Raw genomic sequence first — 19,815 nt, forward strand, 5'->3', positions numbered from 1 at the left:
GCTTAAGGCTGGATGGAAGGAGGAGGAAGAGGAGGGGCGAGAATGAAGGAGGGGCAGCGGCCCGTGACCACAGAGACTAAACTACTTTGGGAACTCGTAGACGTAGTAGTGCAGATACTAGTGAGCTAGATACTTGGGGTACTTGGTATTGAAGGCTTCGTCCGGGTTTATGCGAGAACGTGAATGGCTGTCGCGTACTTGGGTATTATTGAAACACTTCTCAGGTATCCACTGACACCTGTAAGCCAGACAAAAACGTCGGAACAGAGTAAGCCAGGTGAGTTGAGCCGTTCGTGTCATTTGTGCTATATTCCGTAATCAAAGGATTAGGGTTATCAGGCAGTTCACTACTACCACGATAAGCTATAGGTGACTGGCAGTGGCTACTATACGTAGTAATAGTGATAATAAAGCGGCATCATTTTCGCTCCGAATGCTCCGGGTCATCAGTCATTACACGGTTACTCGGACTATCTAGAGCCGTAGGCAGATGGCGGGATTGTCCGTGGCTCACGTGAAACCTGGCTTCAACGGGATGGAAGAATAAATCACCGTTAAACTCTCCAACGGCACGACTATTCCAAATACAGTAGGAAAATAATATTCTGGCAGGCGCGCTCTCCACTGCTTCGCGCTGAGCTCCCCGGATTGCATTGAAGTCGTTCATATCCCGCTCTCCATATATACACACACACGTGCAATTGACTTCCCAACGCGTTGATACTCGCATGATAACCATAAACCTAGTCTTTTCTGTCTATCAGTTTGTCTGATCCTCGTTCTATCTATGTCGCCCTCGGTTTCGATAATGGTCGCCCGTGCCTTTTCCCATCCGTTTGCTTGACCGACCCGCCGCAACTCCTCCTCTCCATCTCCTCCGAGTCCAAGTCAGCCGTCATGTCGAAGTCGGGCAACCTAGCTGCCCTGTCAGCCATTCTCAGTCCCGGGGAAACACCCATCATCTACTACGCCGAAGACCCTCCATACCTACCGCGAATTCTCGTCTTCTACTACCCTGTACAAGCGGTGGGCTCTCTGGCCTCGACCTCGCGTATTCGAACGACCATCCTCTCAGCAGCCGGCTTCAAGAGTTATGGGGCATTCTCAGTCGCCCCGAATAGCAGTTACTACTCTGCGGTCCACAAGCTACCGGAAGATAAACAAAGAGACGATGTATCCCGTGGCATTGCCTTCGCGCTTTGTCGGTACTTCTCTGAAGTGCCGACTGAGGTCAAAAATGCCATTGCTGAAGAGAACGTGCATCATGGAATAGCGCTGAAATGGGGCCAGACACATGCTGCTCAGGTTACATGTCGAATGTGCAGGGTCATCAACACCGAGGAGATAGTTGAGGCACTCCGGCCATTTTCCAAGGAAAGACCTGCAAGCCCCCAGACACCTACCAGACCTTTAGCATCGATCAGAAAGACCAGGCCATCTTTCCTACCTCCCGAGGCCGGTAGTCACAACGTTGGTCGCGCAAACCACGCCTTCACCCCATCCAAGAGGATAGCCAGTGGTCATGCAAAACGCTCTCCATCTATATCCACGCAAGCACCCCGCAAGGCGAGCTCGACGATTGACCCAAAGCACTCGGTGCAGCAACTTGAGTCGTTGCGGTTCAAAATGTGCGAGTTTGTGGACACCGAAGACAGGTACATCACCCGTCTCCAAGATTTGATCGAACTCGTCACGAATCAGGGCCGTACGCCAAAGTCCCTGAGCTCCAAATTCTCGAGCTCTCGCAATCAAAAGGCCGTGAATGCCATGATTCAGTTTCCCTCTCTGTTGGACCAGATCAAGGACTTGAATCTGGCTTTCCTGGATGATATCGAGACAGCGCTTCACTGTTCCGAAGATGCTGCTTTGACCTTTTTGGACTCTGCACAAGCAAATCCGCAGCTCATCGCCAACGCCAAAGACCCAATGGGTATCTACAGTTTTGCCAAAGTGCTTTTGAACCACTTCCCTAAATTCCCCATGCCATACCGGCAATACCTGGACCTGCATTCTCAAGTCTCCTCGAATCTCGACCAATTTCTGAGGGAAGGTACCACTTCAATCCAAAAGGCCCCGTCCTTGCTTATGGAGCCGGCTCAGCGTATCTCAAGATATGGCCTATACATCGACACTATGCTTCCCCATGTACCTTCAAATTTTACCGTGGCCATACGAACCCTGGAGAAAGCCCGAAAAATTATCGCTGAGATTTGCGAGATGGAACCTGCAGCATCAACCATTTTGGACTCTCTACGCATCGAGCACGAAGCCAAGAAAAAAGGTCTCTCCCCAACCAAATTGCTCTCTGGTCTGACACGGTCCAATGGAACTGTCAGGGAAGCCCCAGCGTTGACGGGTAGTGTGAGGGAAAGGGAGGGGCCTCGCCTGTTTCCCAGCCTAGGACGCAGTCTGAGTCGGCGTCAGAAGACCACCAGGCCTGGTCTTTCAAGTATCTTGTCTGAACAAAATCCTGAACAAGTGAACAATGTCCAGCCTAAAACAGACGAGAACAGGCCCCTTACGTCGTCTTCGGGTCTGTCTTTCGGCTCCGTTAAGAGACCGCCAACCTCAGGGTCTAGTGTTAGTGCCACGAACCGTTCCACTGCAAGCTCCAGTCCGGGTCCCAATGCTCCTGCTGTACTAATGTCAAGCAAGAGACGCATTGGTACATCCCCTGCGCCCGCCACAGCCACAGGTAACATCACGGCAGCAACTGCTGGCGATGGAGCTCACATATCTACTTCTTCGCAGGCGCGCAGCTTCGAATCTGTGGAGCATTACAAGGCTCAATTGGTACGGGTGGAGGAAGAGAATTATAAGCTCCTTCAGGAAAACGCCGAACTGAAGAGGCTGATAAGGCAATGTACCTGCGGTGGTGCGGTGAGGCGGCTTTGATCAGGTTGTCCCATTGATGGGCATCTCCCTGTGGAGAATCGCAACCAGAGAACCGGGCTACAGTTGAAGGACAAAAGTGATAGACACAAGCTAATGAGTTACGACGATTGGGTATGGCATTTTGTGTTTTGGATTCATCGACACCTTTACAAAAGCAGTTGTATTTTTACGCGAGCAGGTATGGTACGTGTCCTTTTCTACAGGCAGACTTTGTTGGCACCGTGGACAAAGTGCACGATTTTGGCCAGCAGAGAGTGTGGCCTGAGGGCTCAGACTATTAGAGTGTGGGCTCAAGCTATCTGACATGGAATTCGAACTGGCCTCGATTTGATTCTGTCTACCTGTCTACCTCCCTGCTCGCTTGCCCATCTGTTCACGTATATATCTAGACTGTCTCCGTTTCTCTCAAAGGACGGCACCTAGCACCGAGACAAGTTAGGGAGTCGTAGCTTGTAATATCTCACCCGAAGTTACTTAACCACATACATTCCAAAGACAAGGACAACGACTCGGTCGGTACAAGGACAAGTATATGTATAAGTACTCGGTAGATATGTACCCATGTAGGCAGAGATTTCGCTCCTCCGTGACACACGTTCATCGAGTGATTGAATGATTGAGGAATAAATGGATTTGTTGGTTTGATTGATTAATTGATTGATAAATTGATTGATTGTGTAATTGAGTGATCGACCAACCGACCAAACGACCGACCGACCAACACTGGATTTCCCAAAAAGACAAGTCATCTCTATCCCAGACTTTTTTCCCTGCCTGTCCCAAAGAGAGCCACACGCTTACGCTTTCATTTCATGGCTTGAGCAAAAACACACCAACTTTTTGCAGACTCCAACACAGATGCAGATCGATACGGAGGATACTTCTACTCAGTTGCCCCTTTATCTTCCTTTGACTGTCGACCGAGTCACTCGTCGTCGTCGTCATCATCATCATCATCATCATACCCTTCCCGAACAGTCGCCCATCCGCTCTGACTCCTCCGTCCGTCTCGTTCCGTGTTCTTCCTCAACGCCCTCGCCTTCTCCGGATCATCCTCGTACCAGCATCTCGCCGAGTAGTCGTCCGCCACGGTAACCAACTGCCCATTCTGATGTACCCAGGCGACCGCAGTGACTTCCTTTCTATGGCCGTTGATGAGTGGCGTGCCCGTGTAGTAAATGGGGCATTGGCCTTCGGTGCTGACGTCGTGCAAGGAAGCTGACGCCAATAAGGAATTGGACAGCACATTGACGGATGAGGTTCGTTGAGGCAGGCGAGGTCGCGTAGAGCGTGACAAGGTGTTGTGGTGGGCGGGAGCTGGGGGGCAACGACGTGCAGATTTGGCCAGGTAACGTTCGTCAGTGGGGAAAATCACCGCACAGTCCTCGCCTGAACCGGCTGCCAAGAGCTCGGTATTCTCGTTTGTCTTACGGCGGAGGGCGAGTTTGTCGTAGAAAGAGCCCAAGCGCAGGGAGGGATCGCGAAAACCGTACAGAGGACCTAGTCCTTGTCCTGCGGTGCGAGCAGCTCGCAGTGAGGGCTTCGATGTCGGTGACATCTCTGGGCATCCACCAAGTACGAGATGAGCAGTTGAATAAGCATAGATGGTATTGTCCCGACAGAGAGTATACAGCCTGGAGCCGTCAGTGTTCATCGTCATGGAAGTCACACCAAACGGCCGAAGTGTCTCATGGCTCTCAGGCTCAAGAGTCGCGGATACTGGCGTAGGTCTGCCAGACCGTTGTTTATATGATGCGCGCATGTCCCATAGCTTGATAATGGCGTTGTGCTCCGAAGCCGTCGCAAGCAAATGTGGACGAGTGTCGCTGATGAATGCACAGGTGGTGACCGCAAAGTCAACCCTGGAGGACAGTCCAGCAACTTGGCGCTTGCCACTCACAAGTTTGAGCTTATCCCAAGAAGTGTGTGCATCACGTATCTCGACTTTAGTATTAACCCGTTGGCTGTTGGTAAGGAAGTCAGGCGCGCGTTGTAGAGGGATGATATCTAGTGTTTCTGCAGGTTGGGCACACCGAAGATCCCACAGACAGACACTGCCATCTCGGGAGCAGGTTGCAAGGACTTGGCTCCCAGAGCCTGGCTGCCATTGCACGCGTTTTATGGATCCCATATGGCCGATCAGTGTGTGAGTGGAAGTTTGTGCGTTCACATCGATTATTCGACAGGTTTGGTCTCCCGATGCTGTTGCAAGAAGTCGATCATCTTGCGAAAATTCCATGTCCATTATAGCATTGTCGTGAGGGTACATGCAGGACTGAAGCCGCAAGTCTCCAGTATCCTCGGGAGACCGTTCCCAGGCTCGGTATATTTCGACTAGACCATCCTCATTTCCAATGGCAACAGATTGTTGATGGTTGAAACTGGCAACGCAGAATGGCAGTGCTCGAGGTTGGACATCGAACGAGGGACTGGTGATGAGGTCTTCTGGTAGACTGTAGAATTTTGCGGCCTCATGCTGCCAGAGACTGCTCTCGTTACCAAAACGGATGTCTTTTCTTCTCCCTAGCTGTCGTGACAATAACCCTGTGGAGGTGCTTATGGATTGATATCGGGTTACCCTTGGAGGATATCGCAGCAATGGCGGCAATTCCTCTTCGTCGTCGTCGTCGTCGTCGTCCGTCCCCAGGGAAAGAGCATCATCCTCGTCCCCCGTGGCATCTATCACGGCCCCATCTACGCCCAGGCTGCTGGGAAACCCACAGTTAATCTTGATTGGCGAAGACGGGATTGAGGATATTGACGTGAACGAGAGCTTTCGCTTTTTGGAGGGAGGTTGTTCGTGTTCGGCCACAGGGATTCCCAAGGACCGGTTACTTCCTAACCGACTGTTGAGATTAACGGTAGAAAGCTCTCGCAAGGCTTTCCGCGAGGTTCGAATAGCGCGCTTTGCATTCTGGAGTCTTGGGGTGAAAAATCGGGTGAAACGGTTCGGCGTGATGGAAGGATTTTTCTTGATACGACTACTTCGACGGGGACTCCTGTTCTCGTTCGGTGCAACTGCAAATGTGACGGTCTCTGACCGGACCGGCCTTTCGGGTGTATTGTCCATGGAGGAAGCTTGGGTGAAGGGTCCAATGCCGATATCCGAGTTCCTTCTGCCCTCAGTTCAAGGAGGACATATCTGTTCTATAAATTCAACACGCAGAGAGAAAAGTCGGACTGAGGAGAGCAAGAAAGGAAGCTATTGGGTGGCGGGTGGGAAGAAGTATGAGGAGGCTTGGACCTGGAGGATCTCGCGACGCGTACCGAGTAGCGAGCAACGTCCAGCGCGCGTCTTAAATTGATCCACAGCGGGAAGGTCAGCCGGACGTTGGTCGGAGAAAATTTCTCCGCACTACGGAATGCAAGGATTTGATTGGTGGAATCGGATCTCTTCATGGACTGCGTGCTGCCCTTCCAGAAAAATTTCCCCATGATCACACACAGTCCGACCGGCAGGCAAAGATCACATTTTAGGGCGAATCCGGCCTCTTCTTTACGGCGAAACCGTTTATTGCTGATGTCTTGAGACTGGTGTGTCTCCATCGCCATGGTTTCAGCCAAGCGAAAACCCGAAGATGCAGTGATAAAGCAATCGAATAAACGGCCAAGGTCCAATTCCGCCTCGAAGGGTGGAACGACGACTGCGGAACAGGAACAGAACAAGACTCCAAAACCGAAGCCTGTCTCTATCCTTACTAAAGAGCAACCTGCTTTTCCTCGGGGTGGTGCGAGCCTACTAACTCCACTGGAGCGTAAACAAATTCGAGCAAAGGCCGCCCAAGATGCAGACACCGAACATAAGCCTTCGCAAGATCTATTCAGCGACCGAAATGCAAGGGCAGATATTGGGAGTGACGAGGACGACATACCAAGAGAAAATTTACCAGAAAAGAAACGAGAGAGAAAACACCGCAAAGACAAGAAACAGTCGGTGTCCTCAGCATCTGGTACAAACCCGGAGGTACGAATTGGAGGTCTGAGCTATAAACGAATAACCGCAGGCTCTCTCATACTGGGTCAGGTCACATCCATAAGCCCCAGAGCGCTGACTGTGTCCCTGCCAAACAACCTTGTGGGTTACGTGCCTTTAACTGCGATCTCGCCGCCATTGAGCGAGAAGATACAAGGTCTTCTGGGTCAGGATGATGGAGAGAACAATGACAGTGACAGCGACGGAGATGAGGAGGAAGACATTGCATTGCCGGGTTATTTCCAACTTCACCAATACTTGCGGGTTGCGGTGACCTCCACAGAGCAAGACAGGGTTGGGTCCAAGGCCCCAGCGCGAAAGCGCATCGAGATGTCCGTCGAACCAGCATTGACCAATATCGGCTTGGATCAGTCAAATCTTGTCGCTGGTGCTGTTGTCCAAGTCTCTGTGAGCAGTGTCGAAGACCACGGGTTGGTGGTTGACCTAGCACTAGAAGACGGCAAAGTGCGTGGGTTCATTCCCAAGAAGCAGCTACCTAACGGAAGGTCATTGTCGACCATCAAAGTCGGCGCTGTCCTATTATGTCACGTCCTCGAAATGAGCAGCAACAACAAAGTGGTGAAACTGTCAGCAGATCTCACCAAAGCGCCAATCTTGAAATCTGCTCCGTCCGTGGACACTTTTCTTCCAGGCACAAAGGCAGAGATTCTGATTAGCGCCGTCACGGACGCTGGGATTTCCGGAAAAATCATGGGCATGTTGGATGCCACAGCCGATGTTGTTCATTCAGGCTCCTTTAGGGATCGACAAGCGTTCCTTGCTAAATACGAGGTCGGGAAAAAGATTGCCGGTCGACTCATCTGCAATTTCCCGCTTTCGGATGTGAAGAAGCTGGGATTCTCGCTTCTGGACAATGTCGTCGACCTGAGAGATCTCAACGAGGCAGCTCATGAGGATAGTGGGAGGCTGGCGTTATCTTCCATCATCGATGGAGCATCAGTCATTCGCGTTGAGCCTGGACTAGGCGTCTACCTGCAGTTAGACCAAGACAACATAGGCTTTGCCCATGTATCTCGTCTCTCTGACAAGAAGCTCGACACTCTGTCCGAAACCAGTGGCCCGTTCAAGCTTGGCTCTGAACACAAGGTGCGAGTGCTTGAATACAACCCCATGGACAATCTCTACATCTTATCCGCCCAGAAGAGTGTGCTTGAACGGCCATTCCTCAGATTCGACGACATTCCGCTTGGTGCGGTGGTCCAAGGCACAATTGAAAAGCTGATAGTCGGTCCAAAAGGAGTTCAAGGCTTGTTGGTCACTCTAGGAGAGGGCCTGGTTGGTCTCGTGCCCCAGATTCACATGTCCGACGTTGATCTGAAGCACCCAGAGAAGAAATTCAGGGAAGGTCAGGCCGTCACTGCCCGAGTTCTGTCCATTGACCCAATCCGGCGCCGTCTAAGACTCAGCCTCAAGAAAGCTCTAGTGAACAATGATCAAAAACCGTGGCTACGCTTTGAAGATATTGAGAGTGGCGATTCTACGGTTGGGACCTTGACTAAGGTCGACCGCCTCGGTGCAGTTGTCAGATTCTATGGCCCAGTCAGAGGATTTCTACCCGTGTCTGAAATGAGTGAAGCGTACATCAAAGATGCCACGGAACATTTTCGAATCGGCCAGGTTGTTTCAGTAAACGCGATCAGCATCAATGCTTCGGAAAGGCGGTTGACCGTATCGTGCAGAGATATCCATGCATCAACTGCGTCGATCGAGAGCACTCTTGCAGCGTTGCACCCTGGCACTCTAACAAATGGCACGGTCTTTGAAAAATCTCAGAACGACGTCTTGTTGCGCCTAGAAGGTTCCGATGCTATAGCGCGGTTACCTCTCGATCACATCGCCGACGGATCTCTCAAGAAGCGAGAATCTGCAATCAGCAAAATCCGAGTAGGGCAGAAGCTAGAAAATGTGCTTATATTACAGGTTCTGGCGAAGAGGAGATTGGTCCTGATCTCGAACAAGCAAAGTTTGGTGCAAGCTGCGCAGAATGGCACTCTGCTTCGAAGCTACGAGCAACTTCAGCCCAATGCGGTGGTCACTGGTTTTGTGAGGAACATAACGGAGGATGGTGTATTCGTGGGATTTGGTGCTGGAATCACCGGGCTCATAACCAAGGCTCAAGTGCCTGTCGAGGCTGAAGAACAACCGGACTTTGGCATGGTCAAATTACAACCTATAACGGCTAAAGTCCTCTCTATTGACTACAGGGGTGCGACACCTCGCTTTTGGCTTACGATGAGAGATGCCCCCGCAGCTGAGTCCAACATATCGGATGGAGCTGGGGCTCAGGCGGACTTCCCGAAGCTCGTCGATCCCGTGGACGAGAGTCTTAAAACCTTGAAAGATCTTTCGGTTGGGAAAATCACGAAAGCAAAGATCGTCTCCGTCAAAGAGACACAGATAAATGTTGAATTGGCTAAAGACGTGCAAGGGCGCATCGACGTTTCGGAAGTATTTGACGAGTGGAAGGACATCAAAGACCGGAAGAAACCACTGAGGCAATTCTCTCCCAAGCAGGAACTGCCCGTGCGAGTCCTTGGAGCGCATGATACAAGAAATCACAGATTTCTACCACTAACACATCGGAAAGGGAAGAACACTGTCTTTGAACTCACCTGCAAACCAAGTTCAGTCTCGGGCCCAGAGCAGGCCCGATTGACATTACAAGATATGAAGGTTGGATCAACATGGCTCGCTTTCATCAACAACATCTCCGACGAGTGTGTTTGGGTTAATATTTCACCCACCATTCGTGGGAGAATTCGAGCTATCGACATCTCCGACGATCTGTCGCTTGCTGCAAATCTACCGCACAACTTCCCTCTAGGCTCTGCCTTGCGAGTCCGGGTACTCAATGTGGATACCGAAAAGGGACATTTGGACTTGACCGGACGTTCAGACGGAACGGCGAGCTCTCTGACATTCGCAAATATCTCTATCGGACTCGTGCTTCCAGGCCGTGTGACGAAGACTACCGACCACAACATCGTCGTCCAGCTTAGTGACCAGGTCGTCGGTGTTGTTGAGTTGATTGACATGGCTGATGACTATGCTGAAGTGAATCCCGGAAAGTACCAGAAAAATGATGTCCTTCGAGTCTGCGTGGTCAACGTGGATGCACCCAACAAGAAAGTCAGCCTGTCAACTCGGCCTTCGAAAGTCCTCAGCTCGTCATTGGCAGTTACTGACCCAGAGATCACCTCAATCGAACAGATCGCTGTCAACGACATCGTCCGTGGGTTCATTACTAATGTGGCCGACAAAGGTGTTTTTGTGACCCTGGGGCATGGCATCACGGCGTTTGTTCGGGTTAGTAACCTGTCGGATAGCTATTTGAAGGAGTGGAAGGACCACTTCCAGCGCGACCAGCTTGTAAGAGGCCGGGTCATTATGGTCGACAAGGATTCGGGGCACGTCCAGATCAGCCTGAAGGAGTCGGCACTGAAACCCGGCTACAAAGCGCCCCTTACTTTCAACGATTTGAAGGTCGGGGATATTGTGACTGCCAAAGTGGTCAAAGTCGAGTCCTTTGGTGTTTTCATTCTCGTAGACAATTCCGAGAACGTCCGTGGACTGTGCCACCGCAGCGAGATCGCCGAGCAACGCGTCGAAGATGTCGGCAAGCTGTTTAGCGAAGGAGACAAGGTCAAGGCCAAGGTGTTGAAGATTGATACTGCGAAGCGCCGTATCAATTTCGGCATGAAAGCTTCGTACTTTGGTAATGGGACAGAAGATGCTGAAAGTGATTTGCAGTCAGAAGATGAAGCCGAGGGAGGTGGCGCGCACCTCGACCAGGAACTGGGAGACTCTGAAGACGATGAGGAAGCAGGATCACAGGATGAGGACGCGCAGGATTCGGAAGATTCAGAGGACGCTGATGAAACTCTTGAAGAAGAATCTCAGGAGTCTGAAGACCACGAGGAAGAGGGCGACGTCCTTGGGGACGCTACGAAGCCGGCCAACAGCAAAGGTCTCTCCGTGGGAGGTTTTGACTGGTACGGCATTTCGGAACCTGCGCGAAACAAGCGACCAGCAGAGGCATCTGATTCGGAAGCCGAAGATTCAAGCAAAGCACCTAAGAAGAGGAAGAAGAGAGCACAAATCCAAGTTGACCGGACAGCAGACCTGGATGTCGATGGACCTCAATCAGTGGACGATTTCGAGCGGTTACTCCTGGGCGAGCCCGATTCCTCGCTTCTCTGGCTACAGTACATGGCCTTCCATCTTGACCTGGGCGATGCCGATCAAGCACGGCAGATTGGCGAGCGGGCTTTAAAAGCCATCAGCGTCGGTCAGGAGGAAGAAAAGCTGAATGTCTGGGTGGCTCTGCTCAACCTGGAAAATGCCTACGGGGACGACGAAAGCATTGATGCCATATTCAAGCGGGCATGCGAGTACAACGATCCACAAGACATCTACTCACGATTAACCAGCATCTATATCCAATCGGGAAAACATGACAAGGCGGACGACATGTTCCAACGCATGTTGAAGAAATTTACCCAGGATCCCAAGATGTGGGTGAACTATGCGCAGTTCTTATTCGACAGCGTCGGTGATGCAGAGAAAGGGCGGGCACTCCTCCCGCGGGCGCTCCAGACGCTGCCCCGATTCACGCACTTTGACGTTACCTTGAAATTTGCACAGCTTGAATTCAAATCTTCCCATGGACTAGCTGAGCGAGGACGCACAATCTTCGAAGGCTTGATCAGTTCATTTCCCAAGAGGGTTGATCTGTTCAACGTGCTTCTCGACTTGGAGCTCAAGCTTGGAGAAGAGAATGCAGAGCAAGTACGTGGTTTGTTTGAGCGAATTTTCGGTGGCAAGTTGAAGCCCAAGCAGGCCAAGTACTTCTTCAAGCGGTGGATGGAGTTTGAGGAAAAAGAAGGAGATGAACGGCGGGTCGAGGAGGTCAAGGCCAGGGCAGCGAAGTGGATCCGGGACGCCGGCAAGTAAGTTGGCGAGAAGAAAAATATCGGATCTGGGTCTGGTAAGATCTGGCCTTTGCGGCGGGAGTTCCCCGAACGGCGAAGGACGTAATTATGTAGGTACACGCAGGTGGGGTAACGCTTGCCTGTTCATTCTGGTTGGTACAAGGAAAAGTGAGTTCATGGCACAGGTTGCGCAGGATCATTGTGTTCTCTGCGGGCTTCTCCTCCTTTTCTTGTGAGAGGACGACTAGCAGATCTTATTCCCTTCGCTGCGGCGCCTGTAGTGCCGCGGTGCAGTACGGCACCGTGCCCAAAAATCTCAGTGTGTCCGACTGCTACCACGAGAGGCGAGTATTCGCCAAGAGGAACTCCTTAAAACCAATCGTTGCTCTTCAAGACGGATCCATTGTTCCGATCTTCGCTGGACACAATGAAGTCACAGTAATTCGTCTGCCCTGAGTTGCCCTGCGGGCATCGGAAGGAGGCCAAAACGAGGATCGAGACCAGGTGTGGATATTCTTACTCGATGGATCGAAAAGCGAGTAGCAAGTGGACTGAGAAGTTCTCGTTGTTTCTTTTTTCTCTCTCGTAACATCTATCAAGTAATGGGGTGGAGAGAATGGGCGATGAATCAGGAACAGGTGGACAGGTGGACAAGCGGGAAAGTGTTGGCGACGGCCTTGTCCACCACCAGAGCTGAAAGACACTTTTCTTTTCTCGATCTGATGAAAAGGTTCAGGATGAATAATTCCGTGGTATAAAGAAGGAATGAGGAGTTTCTTGGGGAATGATGTTGCCTGTAATGGCAGGTGGAAAATAATAGGACCCTGGCTGACCTGAAGGGGGAGCAAGGGAAGTGCGGCAGAGCCATGCAAAGATTCTTCCACAAGCACCGCAGGGGTGGCTTCGCAAGCTTCGTTCCTGCTTCTGGTGCCAGGTGGAATGGTACCCAAATTATTGGTGCCAGAGGGTCATAGGCCGCGTGGATTTCCGTTGCAGGCATTTGGCCGCTAATGTCAGGCTTGACTGAGCCCTAGCCAGCCGGAAGCACCCTTAACCACCCCCTTAAATGTGCCTAGCTCCCCTAAAGCAAACAGACCCTGGTTCCTCCGAGTGGCCGAAGGACCCTTCTGTGGTTCCAGGTGGCTCCCAGGTGGCTCCTCCTTAGGCTCCCCAGCATCATCGTCACCTCGGACCTTCATCGTCCCACGACCCAAAGGCTTCGATTTCCAACCCAAGCTGCACAGTCCTCGCAGGCATCCTCAGGCGTGGTGCTCGCGTACTGCTGGTTACGCTTACGGCTGGAGGCTAGTTCCGGGAACGCTCCCATCTCCAACCAATCGCCCTCGCTTGATATGGCCGTTCGTCTCTTATCTTCAGCCAGCACACGACATTCACGTCTCTCTCAGCACAGCAATAGTCCAAAACATCAACCCTCCATATCCACGGCGTATTCATTCGCTGAAACCAATCTGCGCCCCGAGCCCCCATACTTGTGCTCCATACAGGGCTGCATCATCATGCCATCCATTGCATCTCCCTCTCATCTATCCTTCTCTCTGATATTGCTACCACATTACTTGAGAGTCAGCTATTATCTCTCTATCAAGACCCCCTGATTCGGCCTCACCCGCCTCACCCGCTTCGCACTCTACTCTAGGCTGCTCCGGCATGCCCCTCGAATCCGATTCTCTCGCATGTCGATATTCCTAATAAATATCTTCTACCCAGATCTCGCACTCTGAGATCAACCAGCCGACATCGCCATGATGATGGTGCCTCGGGCCTTCGCCCACAACCCACTGGCGCAGAGGCAACAATATATCGACTTCAATGAGAAAGAGAAGGACAGGTTATCATCCCGAAGGCAACCGCGAGACACCTCCCCTCGACCACCTCCAGCCCGTTCAGCGCTCACTCAGGGCCTTTCTCAAGAGCTATCTGATTCCCCCCTCAGACCCTCTTCAGACCCGGTCAAGATACCTGTACGGACAGCAGAGAGTCGACCCCGCATTACACCTCGACAACCGGTCGACTCCTCTCAATCTTTGAGACATTTCTCACCTTCAGCGGCCACTTCTCACTCACTGGAAATTCCACGGCGGAAACACTCAGCCCAAGAGATCTTGACATCAACAACTATCCCCGTTCGACGAAAGCCAAAGCAGAGGCCGAGTCAACGCCTGCCAGACTGTGACTATGTTGCAGACTTCAGTAAGCTGTTAAGGGATGATGTCCCGCCCAGCACTGATGGGAGTCTCTCGAGCAGCTGGACAAACCCACAATTCGAAGGACTGTTTGGCAACATCGATGGCCTTGTTGGAGGGCATATGATTGTGGGGAATGAAAGTCTTGACCCTGGTATCCTATCCGCCAGATCACTCTCGACTGAGTCGATGCCTTCGCTATCTTCCCCCGACGACTTCAGCAGTCTTTCACCCGCAACTCTCAGATCTCCTTCTGACCAGCGATTGCGACAGATGGCGAGTTCGGAGGATTGCAGCAACGAGCATCCCCTTCTAGCCAAGGACGAGGATGAGGACTTTAGCGGAGCATCGACGCCAGAACTTTTCATTTCACCGCCGACAAAGATGAGACGAAGGCAAATCGTCCCCAATAAGAGACAGAGCTCGTTCAAATCGAGTCTGACGGCATCCCTTAAAGCTCTCAAGTCTGCAGCCCAAAGCGTGTCCGATCTGACGAGCCAGCCTCCACTGGTACGACCAGACGAGTTCCTAACAAGATCTATTTTTGAGTTCAGACCCTCCCTTACCGATGACCGACGCCCTCCACCTTCAGACGAACCCCCTTCAGCGGCGCTGAGGAGATATCTGAATCCCAGAACCTTCGTCCCTCCTGATTCTCCCGCCCAACTGCATTTCTGGGTCGAGGAAAGACCTGTTGCAACCTCATCGTCTGCTTCCGACACTCGGCCCAAGCTCAAGATCAAGAAGAAGTATAGAAACCAGAGAGCCCTTTCCTCTCCCGCAAACGAAACGGCCCCCTTCGTAGCGTCCAAGAGCCCTGTGTCCCAACTTCCACCTATGGTCCAACTGGCGACGTGTATCCCTTCGACCATCCGCACCGCACACGCTTCTAGCCCACCAACTTGGCTCGAACCCGACGGCACCCCGAGCAACAAGTTCCGCGCCGCGCAGACCCTGTGGGCTGACCCTGAAAACGGCCTAGAGGAAGGTCAACCGCGGTCACGCGAGCCTCGGGAGAATCGGGATTTCCTTCGAGTTTTTGTATGTGAGATGAACATGCGAAAGAATGGGAAGTTGAGCGAGGATGCGGTGGGCCATGCGAAGTTGTGGTTGCCACCGGTTGATGAGGCACCGAAGGGCAAAGACAAGGACGCAGACGACACGAACAGGCACAAGGTCGAAAAGGGCAAGAGGAGAAAGATAGACGCCAGGGAAAGATGGAGGAGTTGGTCGATTGAAGACTTGTAACAATTTCGGAGATGGATGATTCGATGATGTGCTGTTTTACCTAGGCGATGGCTGCCTTGAGCATAGAAGCGACACAGAACCCGGTCCCCCAAAAGGGCCACCTTCACGAATGACGACCGCAAGCGATGATTTCGAGCTATTGGATGAATGTATGCATGATACGGAGCCAGTCGAGTCCAACCGCCTCGACGGTGGCGGCAAAAGAAACTGTACAACACGATGGATGATGGCATGAGCGTTTTTCTGTAAAGCGTGGTTTGTTCTGCAGAGACTTGAGACTTGTTGTTAGAGACTTGCTTTTGTTCCAAAGGGGAAGTTGAAAGAAGCAAGAAGCAAGCCCCACGCACGTATGCACGCAACAAGAAAAGTTTTGTTGATGATGGCGCTTGTGACGATATATACCTACCCAGGAACTTACATTGTATGTTTGTGTATATGACATATGTACGAGGTCTGGAATTGAACACACATCATAACATCACATCACAGAATATGCCACCCGTGCCTGACGAAACGAATCGTGACGATACTCGGTAGCATTTCTGGTGTCTTTTTCACCTCGCTCTATGACGTACTCCAAGGCTCGATATTCCCTCCCAAGTGCTCTAAGTGGTCGAAGTGGTAGGTAGGGAGGAGAGGACTCGAGTGGGTATACACGGGTACAGGGGTAGAGGGTGTGCTAAGTACGAGGACCGAGTAGGACAAGGGAACTCAAATGGTCAAGGACGATTCAGATGGATCCACGTAACGGTAGAAGATTCATATGGACGTGCGCAAAATGAGCACCTAGTGCTCTGGACTTGTATTGCGCTTGTGAAAGCCCTGTCAAGGGGTCAAACGGATATGTATTGCTGAGCAGGCTGAGTCGCGCCCTCGAAGGTCAGCTCCTCCAAGACTGCTTGCTAGGCTTTTCAGTCCACAATTCATAGGTGGAGGTGGCCGGTCTCGTCATCGAGCAATGTATGCTTCCTCGTCAACTCTCGTTCCTTCTTTCCAACACACCTCAATCCACTCGTGGGTCACGATGCGCGGGATTTTCCTCGTGCCCCAGCGCGAGACCTGTTTCCTCAGATCCCCGAGATCGGAAGCAGGGTGGGCGATGATGTGTGTGATCGTCGCTCTAATATCGGAGGGTACCGACGAGAGTGTGGTGTACGTGAGCGAGAGTACCTTGGCACTCGCAAACTGCGCAATAGCTTGGGTAGAGTAAGCTGTGCTCGCCATTGTCGTGCTCAATGTCGCTGAGGAGTCCGAGTTAGGCGATTGCGCTGTTCCATTCCGCGCAACAGAAGCGGGCTGATCAAAGAAAAACACCAGGCCATGGAACATGAATCCCTTCATGCTGAGGAAGTCATCACCGAAGAGGTCTGGAATTCTATTCCGTTCCTCGTCTTCGATGTCGACAGTGCCCATCTTGGCCATAATCTCTTTGAGCTCCTCTTCGCTTACATCTCTTGAGAAACTGTCCTTATACTCATCCACATTATCCTCGAAAAGCTCCCTCTTGTTGTCCGGTACGAAATAAATGTGGCGTTCGGGCTCGAAAGGAACGACCATCTCATCCGCGTATCCTTTAGCAAAGTCCCGTTGCGCCTGGTCAACGCAGTCAAAGATCCACATTGGCTTGATGATTTCCTTTTCACCGCGCTTCTCCAGAGATGCCACTTTGACGGTGCGGCGGGACGCAACACATATCACTCTCTCTTGGTCCTCAGAACTCGGAGTTGCCGTTTGCACGATTCTGCCACCATTTGCTTTGACCAAGGCTTCCAGCTCGAGTTTCGACTTCTTCAGATCCCCGTTCAAAGCGGATTCTGTCATGATATAAAAGGTCAATCCTTCAAAGACGGTTCCTCTGGGTCCCTCCGGTAACTTGACATTGTTCACATCCCTGGCATTGTAACCGGCCACGGTGAGAGGTTTCTTCCGGCTTGCATAGCCGCCAGCGCGGGCCTTGCGTTTCTCCTTGCGCTGCTGGTCAACTTTCATCGCTCTCTCTTTCTCCGCATCCTCGACCTTGACTTGTAAATCTCTAAACTCGTCGACAGAGAGAGCAGTCTTCCAATCCTTGTCCCTTCTCAGTCTCATGAATCGAGGAAACCGCAATGTCTTCCCAAGGCCGTAGTCGTCGCTGGCTGTGACTTGCGCAGCTTTTACCTGAACAACGAGAGAGTCGGAAGGCTTGATCCACACGTCGGGTCTCTCCTTGAGCAAGCTCAAGTTGCCTAGGTCAATATGGTCTTTTGCCGACGGCCGGCGGGAGCCCCAAGGGTGCCATTTCCCGTCTGTGGAGTGGCGTATCGTAGCGTAGTCATTAGCCGTCATACCGCCACCAACTTTGAAGAAGGATATAAAGTTCTCGATTGGGCCATTTGGTTCAGACGATTCAGCTCCCTGTTCAATCGAGGTCTGCGATTGAGTCGGTTGACGTTGCGAGGATTGTTCCTCGCTCTGACTCTGGCGTTGAGACTCGGTCAATTTGTGCACAGCATTGCTTGAGGCACGCAGACCGCACAAGAAACTGGAGAGGTTGCCGCCCCGTTTCCCTGAGCCGTAGTAACCGCCAATGATAAGACAGTCGAGCTCCTCTCCGAAGCCATCCATGTACTCTGGCTTTACTTTCTGCCAATCGCCTGAGCGGTCATCTAGACGGTACATGGATCTTGGATTCTTGAGCACTAAGCCCTCGGAAGCCTCAGCCACGACTTTCCGAAGTAGGTCTTCCACATCATCCACTTTCTTTGCTATGGTGTATTCGTGGATCTCAAAGCGTTCGGGCAGACTCCTTACGCTGGCAGCCAACGCTTTGCGGCGATCTCGCAGAGTGTAGCGAGTTAGAGGTTGATCATTCATTAGAAGGATGTCGAAGGTCCGGAAAACAGGTCGGTGGCCTTGAGCGAAAGGGTTGCGCTGCTCCGCCAGTGCGGCAGTTTTCAGTGTGCCGAAAGGAACAGGTGCTTTTTCATTGGGGTCCCACGTTATCATCTCTCCATCGAGGATGATGTTTTCTACCCCGTCTGTGAAGCAGTCCTTGATGTGCGGAGTGAGGGCTCCATTGGGATCGTAAAATCCGTCGCCGTACAGATAGGTGTAGTCTTTGGCTTTTCGGGACCAGAATCGGAAGCGTCTTGAACCTGGATGGTCGTCATCAGTGATCATGTGCATCTGAATACGTTCGCCGTCGAGTTTCTCTTCAATCCAAAACTCGGGGTCTTCGGGAGTGGGCTTCAGCGCTTCGACCACTTTGTCGAGAGATTCTTGCTTGAATTGGGCCAGCATAGGTTGGAAGCATTGCATCAAGGCGACTCCAGCCTCGTCATCTTGAAGACGGATCTCTGGACGGTACAGTTCCCAGCACACTCTCCGCAGGTTGCTGGAAACATTGAACAAACTCTCCGCGTCGGGATGCCAGAGGTGGAAAAAAGTCTTCTCGGTAGCACCCACTTTCATCTGTTTCAGAATTACACGAATCAACCACATCAGCTCTTCTGCATTCATGCGCTTGTAGAATTCTGCCAGAATCGGGAGCTGGTTCTCTTCCCTTGGTGCCCCTGACAACTTATCCAAGAGCTCATTGACCTCTGCGATCGTCATGTCTCCAACTTGAACCCTCATGGGGCGCTTCGATAGGGCCTCATAACAGCGACCTGCGAAATCTCCAGCCATGCGCGACGCAGCCGTCTGACCAGGCTGCTTCCAGTTCAAGAGGCTGTACCCGTCCTCGGAGTTTTTGTCGATCTTCATGATCTTGATCAGTAGTTTTGCGATGATCTTCTCTTTCAGTCCATATACCCCACGTTCGCGGTCCTTGTCTGGGATGATCAGCCTGAAGGCCGGAAAGAAGTCAGGGCCGACCTCTTTGCGCCAACGAGCAATGTACCGTTGGATGATTGCGCGCCGTCGCTCAGACGGAGATAAATTGGACTGGCCATCTGGACCTACTTTTCTGCGGTTGATGACGGCTGCCGTTGGCTTCTTTTGCCTGTTGTCAATCAGAGGATTGAAGAGATCCTCGAACAGTGTGTGAAAGGGAAGAGTCTTGCCGTGATTGCGAGGGCGGTTTGGGTATTCCTGGTCTAACCGTTTCTCAACATCTGCACGGTTGGGCACTTGTTCATGACTGGATTCATCGTGCATGCTCTCATCGTCAGACATCCTGGGATCGGGCAGAAAGTCTGCTGAGTTGAGATGAAGTTGCCCTACGACCGCACACACATTCTTGCTGAGGTAGAAGATGAATCCAAAGCATCATTAGGGGGCAGGCTGCGAGCTGCCACTTGATAGGCGTGGCGTATCTCGTTGCCTAGCTAGAAGTGAAGTGAAATAATGCTCTCCCTCTAAAACGTGGCACCGACGCGCCAAGACGCGCAGTCACGTGCGCAGTCCCGAATCCATGCATCGCCGTCAAGGCCGAAATTGACGCTTACAGACCAAGCCTTACAGCTTCGCTCTGCCTTCTCCTGTTCCTCTCCATACTTCCACTGTCTATTCCTTCGTCTCTGGACATTCGTTCGGCAACGGGCTTCAAACCTTGCTACAGAGT

General features: G+C 51.9%; 5 protein-coding genes across 5 annotated transcripts; 3 read left to right on the forward strand and 2 right to left on the reverse strand.

Annotated features, from left to right (window-relative positions):
• Positions 1-897: 897 nt before the first annotated feature.
• Positions 898-2,895, forward strand: AYO20_03616 (hypothetical protein; the record flags this gene model as incomplete). Its single annotated transcript, XM_022641917.1, has 1 exon — positions 898-2,895. The coding sequence occupies one exon, from the start codon at positions 898-900 to the stop codon at positions 2,893-2,895; it is 1,998 nt and encodes a 665-aa protein (XP_022502150.1).
• Positions 2,896-3,820: 925 nt separating this feature from the next.
• AYO20_03617 (hypothetical protein) lies at positions 3,821-5,965 on the reverse strand (the record flags this gene model as incomplete). Its single annotated transcript, XM_022641918.1, has 1 exon — positions 3,821-5,965. The coding sequence occupies one exon, from the start codon at positions 5,963-5,965 to the stop codon at positions 3,821-3,823; it is 2,145 nt and encodes a 714-aa protein (XP_022502151.1).
• Positions 5,966-6,445: 480 nt separating this feature from the next.
• Positions 6,446-11,842, forward strand: AYO20_03618 (hypothetical protein; the record flags this gene model as incomplete). Its single annotated transcript, XM_022641919.1, has 2 exons — positions 6,446-6,859; positions 6,920-11,842. The coding sequence occupies 2 exons, from the start codon at positions 6,446-6,448 to the stop codon at positions 11,840-11,842; spliced, it is 5,337 nt and encodes a 1,778-aa protein (XP_022502152.1).
• A 1,741-nt stretch (positions 11,843-13,583) lies between these two features.
• On the forward strand, positions 13,584-15,272 carry AYO20_03619 (hypothetical protein; the record flags this gene model as incomplete). Its single annotated transcript, XM_022641920.1, has 1 exon — positions 13,584-15,272. One exon carries the CDS (start codon positions 13,584-13,586, stop codon positions 15,270-15,272), a length of 1,689 nt encoding a protein of 562 aa, XP_022502153.1.
• A 948-nt stretch (positions 15,273-16,220) lies between these two features.
• AYO20_03620 (hypothetical protein) lies at positions 16,221-19,427 on the reverse strand (the record flags this gene model as incomplete). The annotated part of the gene is made up of 1 exon (XM_022641921.1): positions 16,221-19,427. One exon carries the CDS (start codon positions 19,425-19,427, stop codon positions 16,221-16,223), a length of 3,207 nt encoding a protein of 1,068 aa, XP_022502154.1.
• Between the last annotated feature and the right edge of the window lie 388 nt (positions 19,428-19,815).

Source organism: Fonsecaea nubica (assembly GCF_001646965.1).
Source record: "Fonsecaea nubica strain CBS 269.64 chromosome Unknown Scaff17, whole genome shotgun sequence".
Classification (NCBI taxonomy): domain Eukaryota; kingdom Fungi; phylum Ascomycota; class Eurotiomycetes; order Chaetothyriales; family Herpotrichiellaceae; genus Fonsecaea; species Fonsecaea nubica.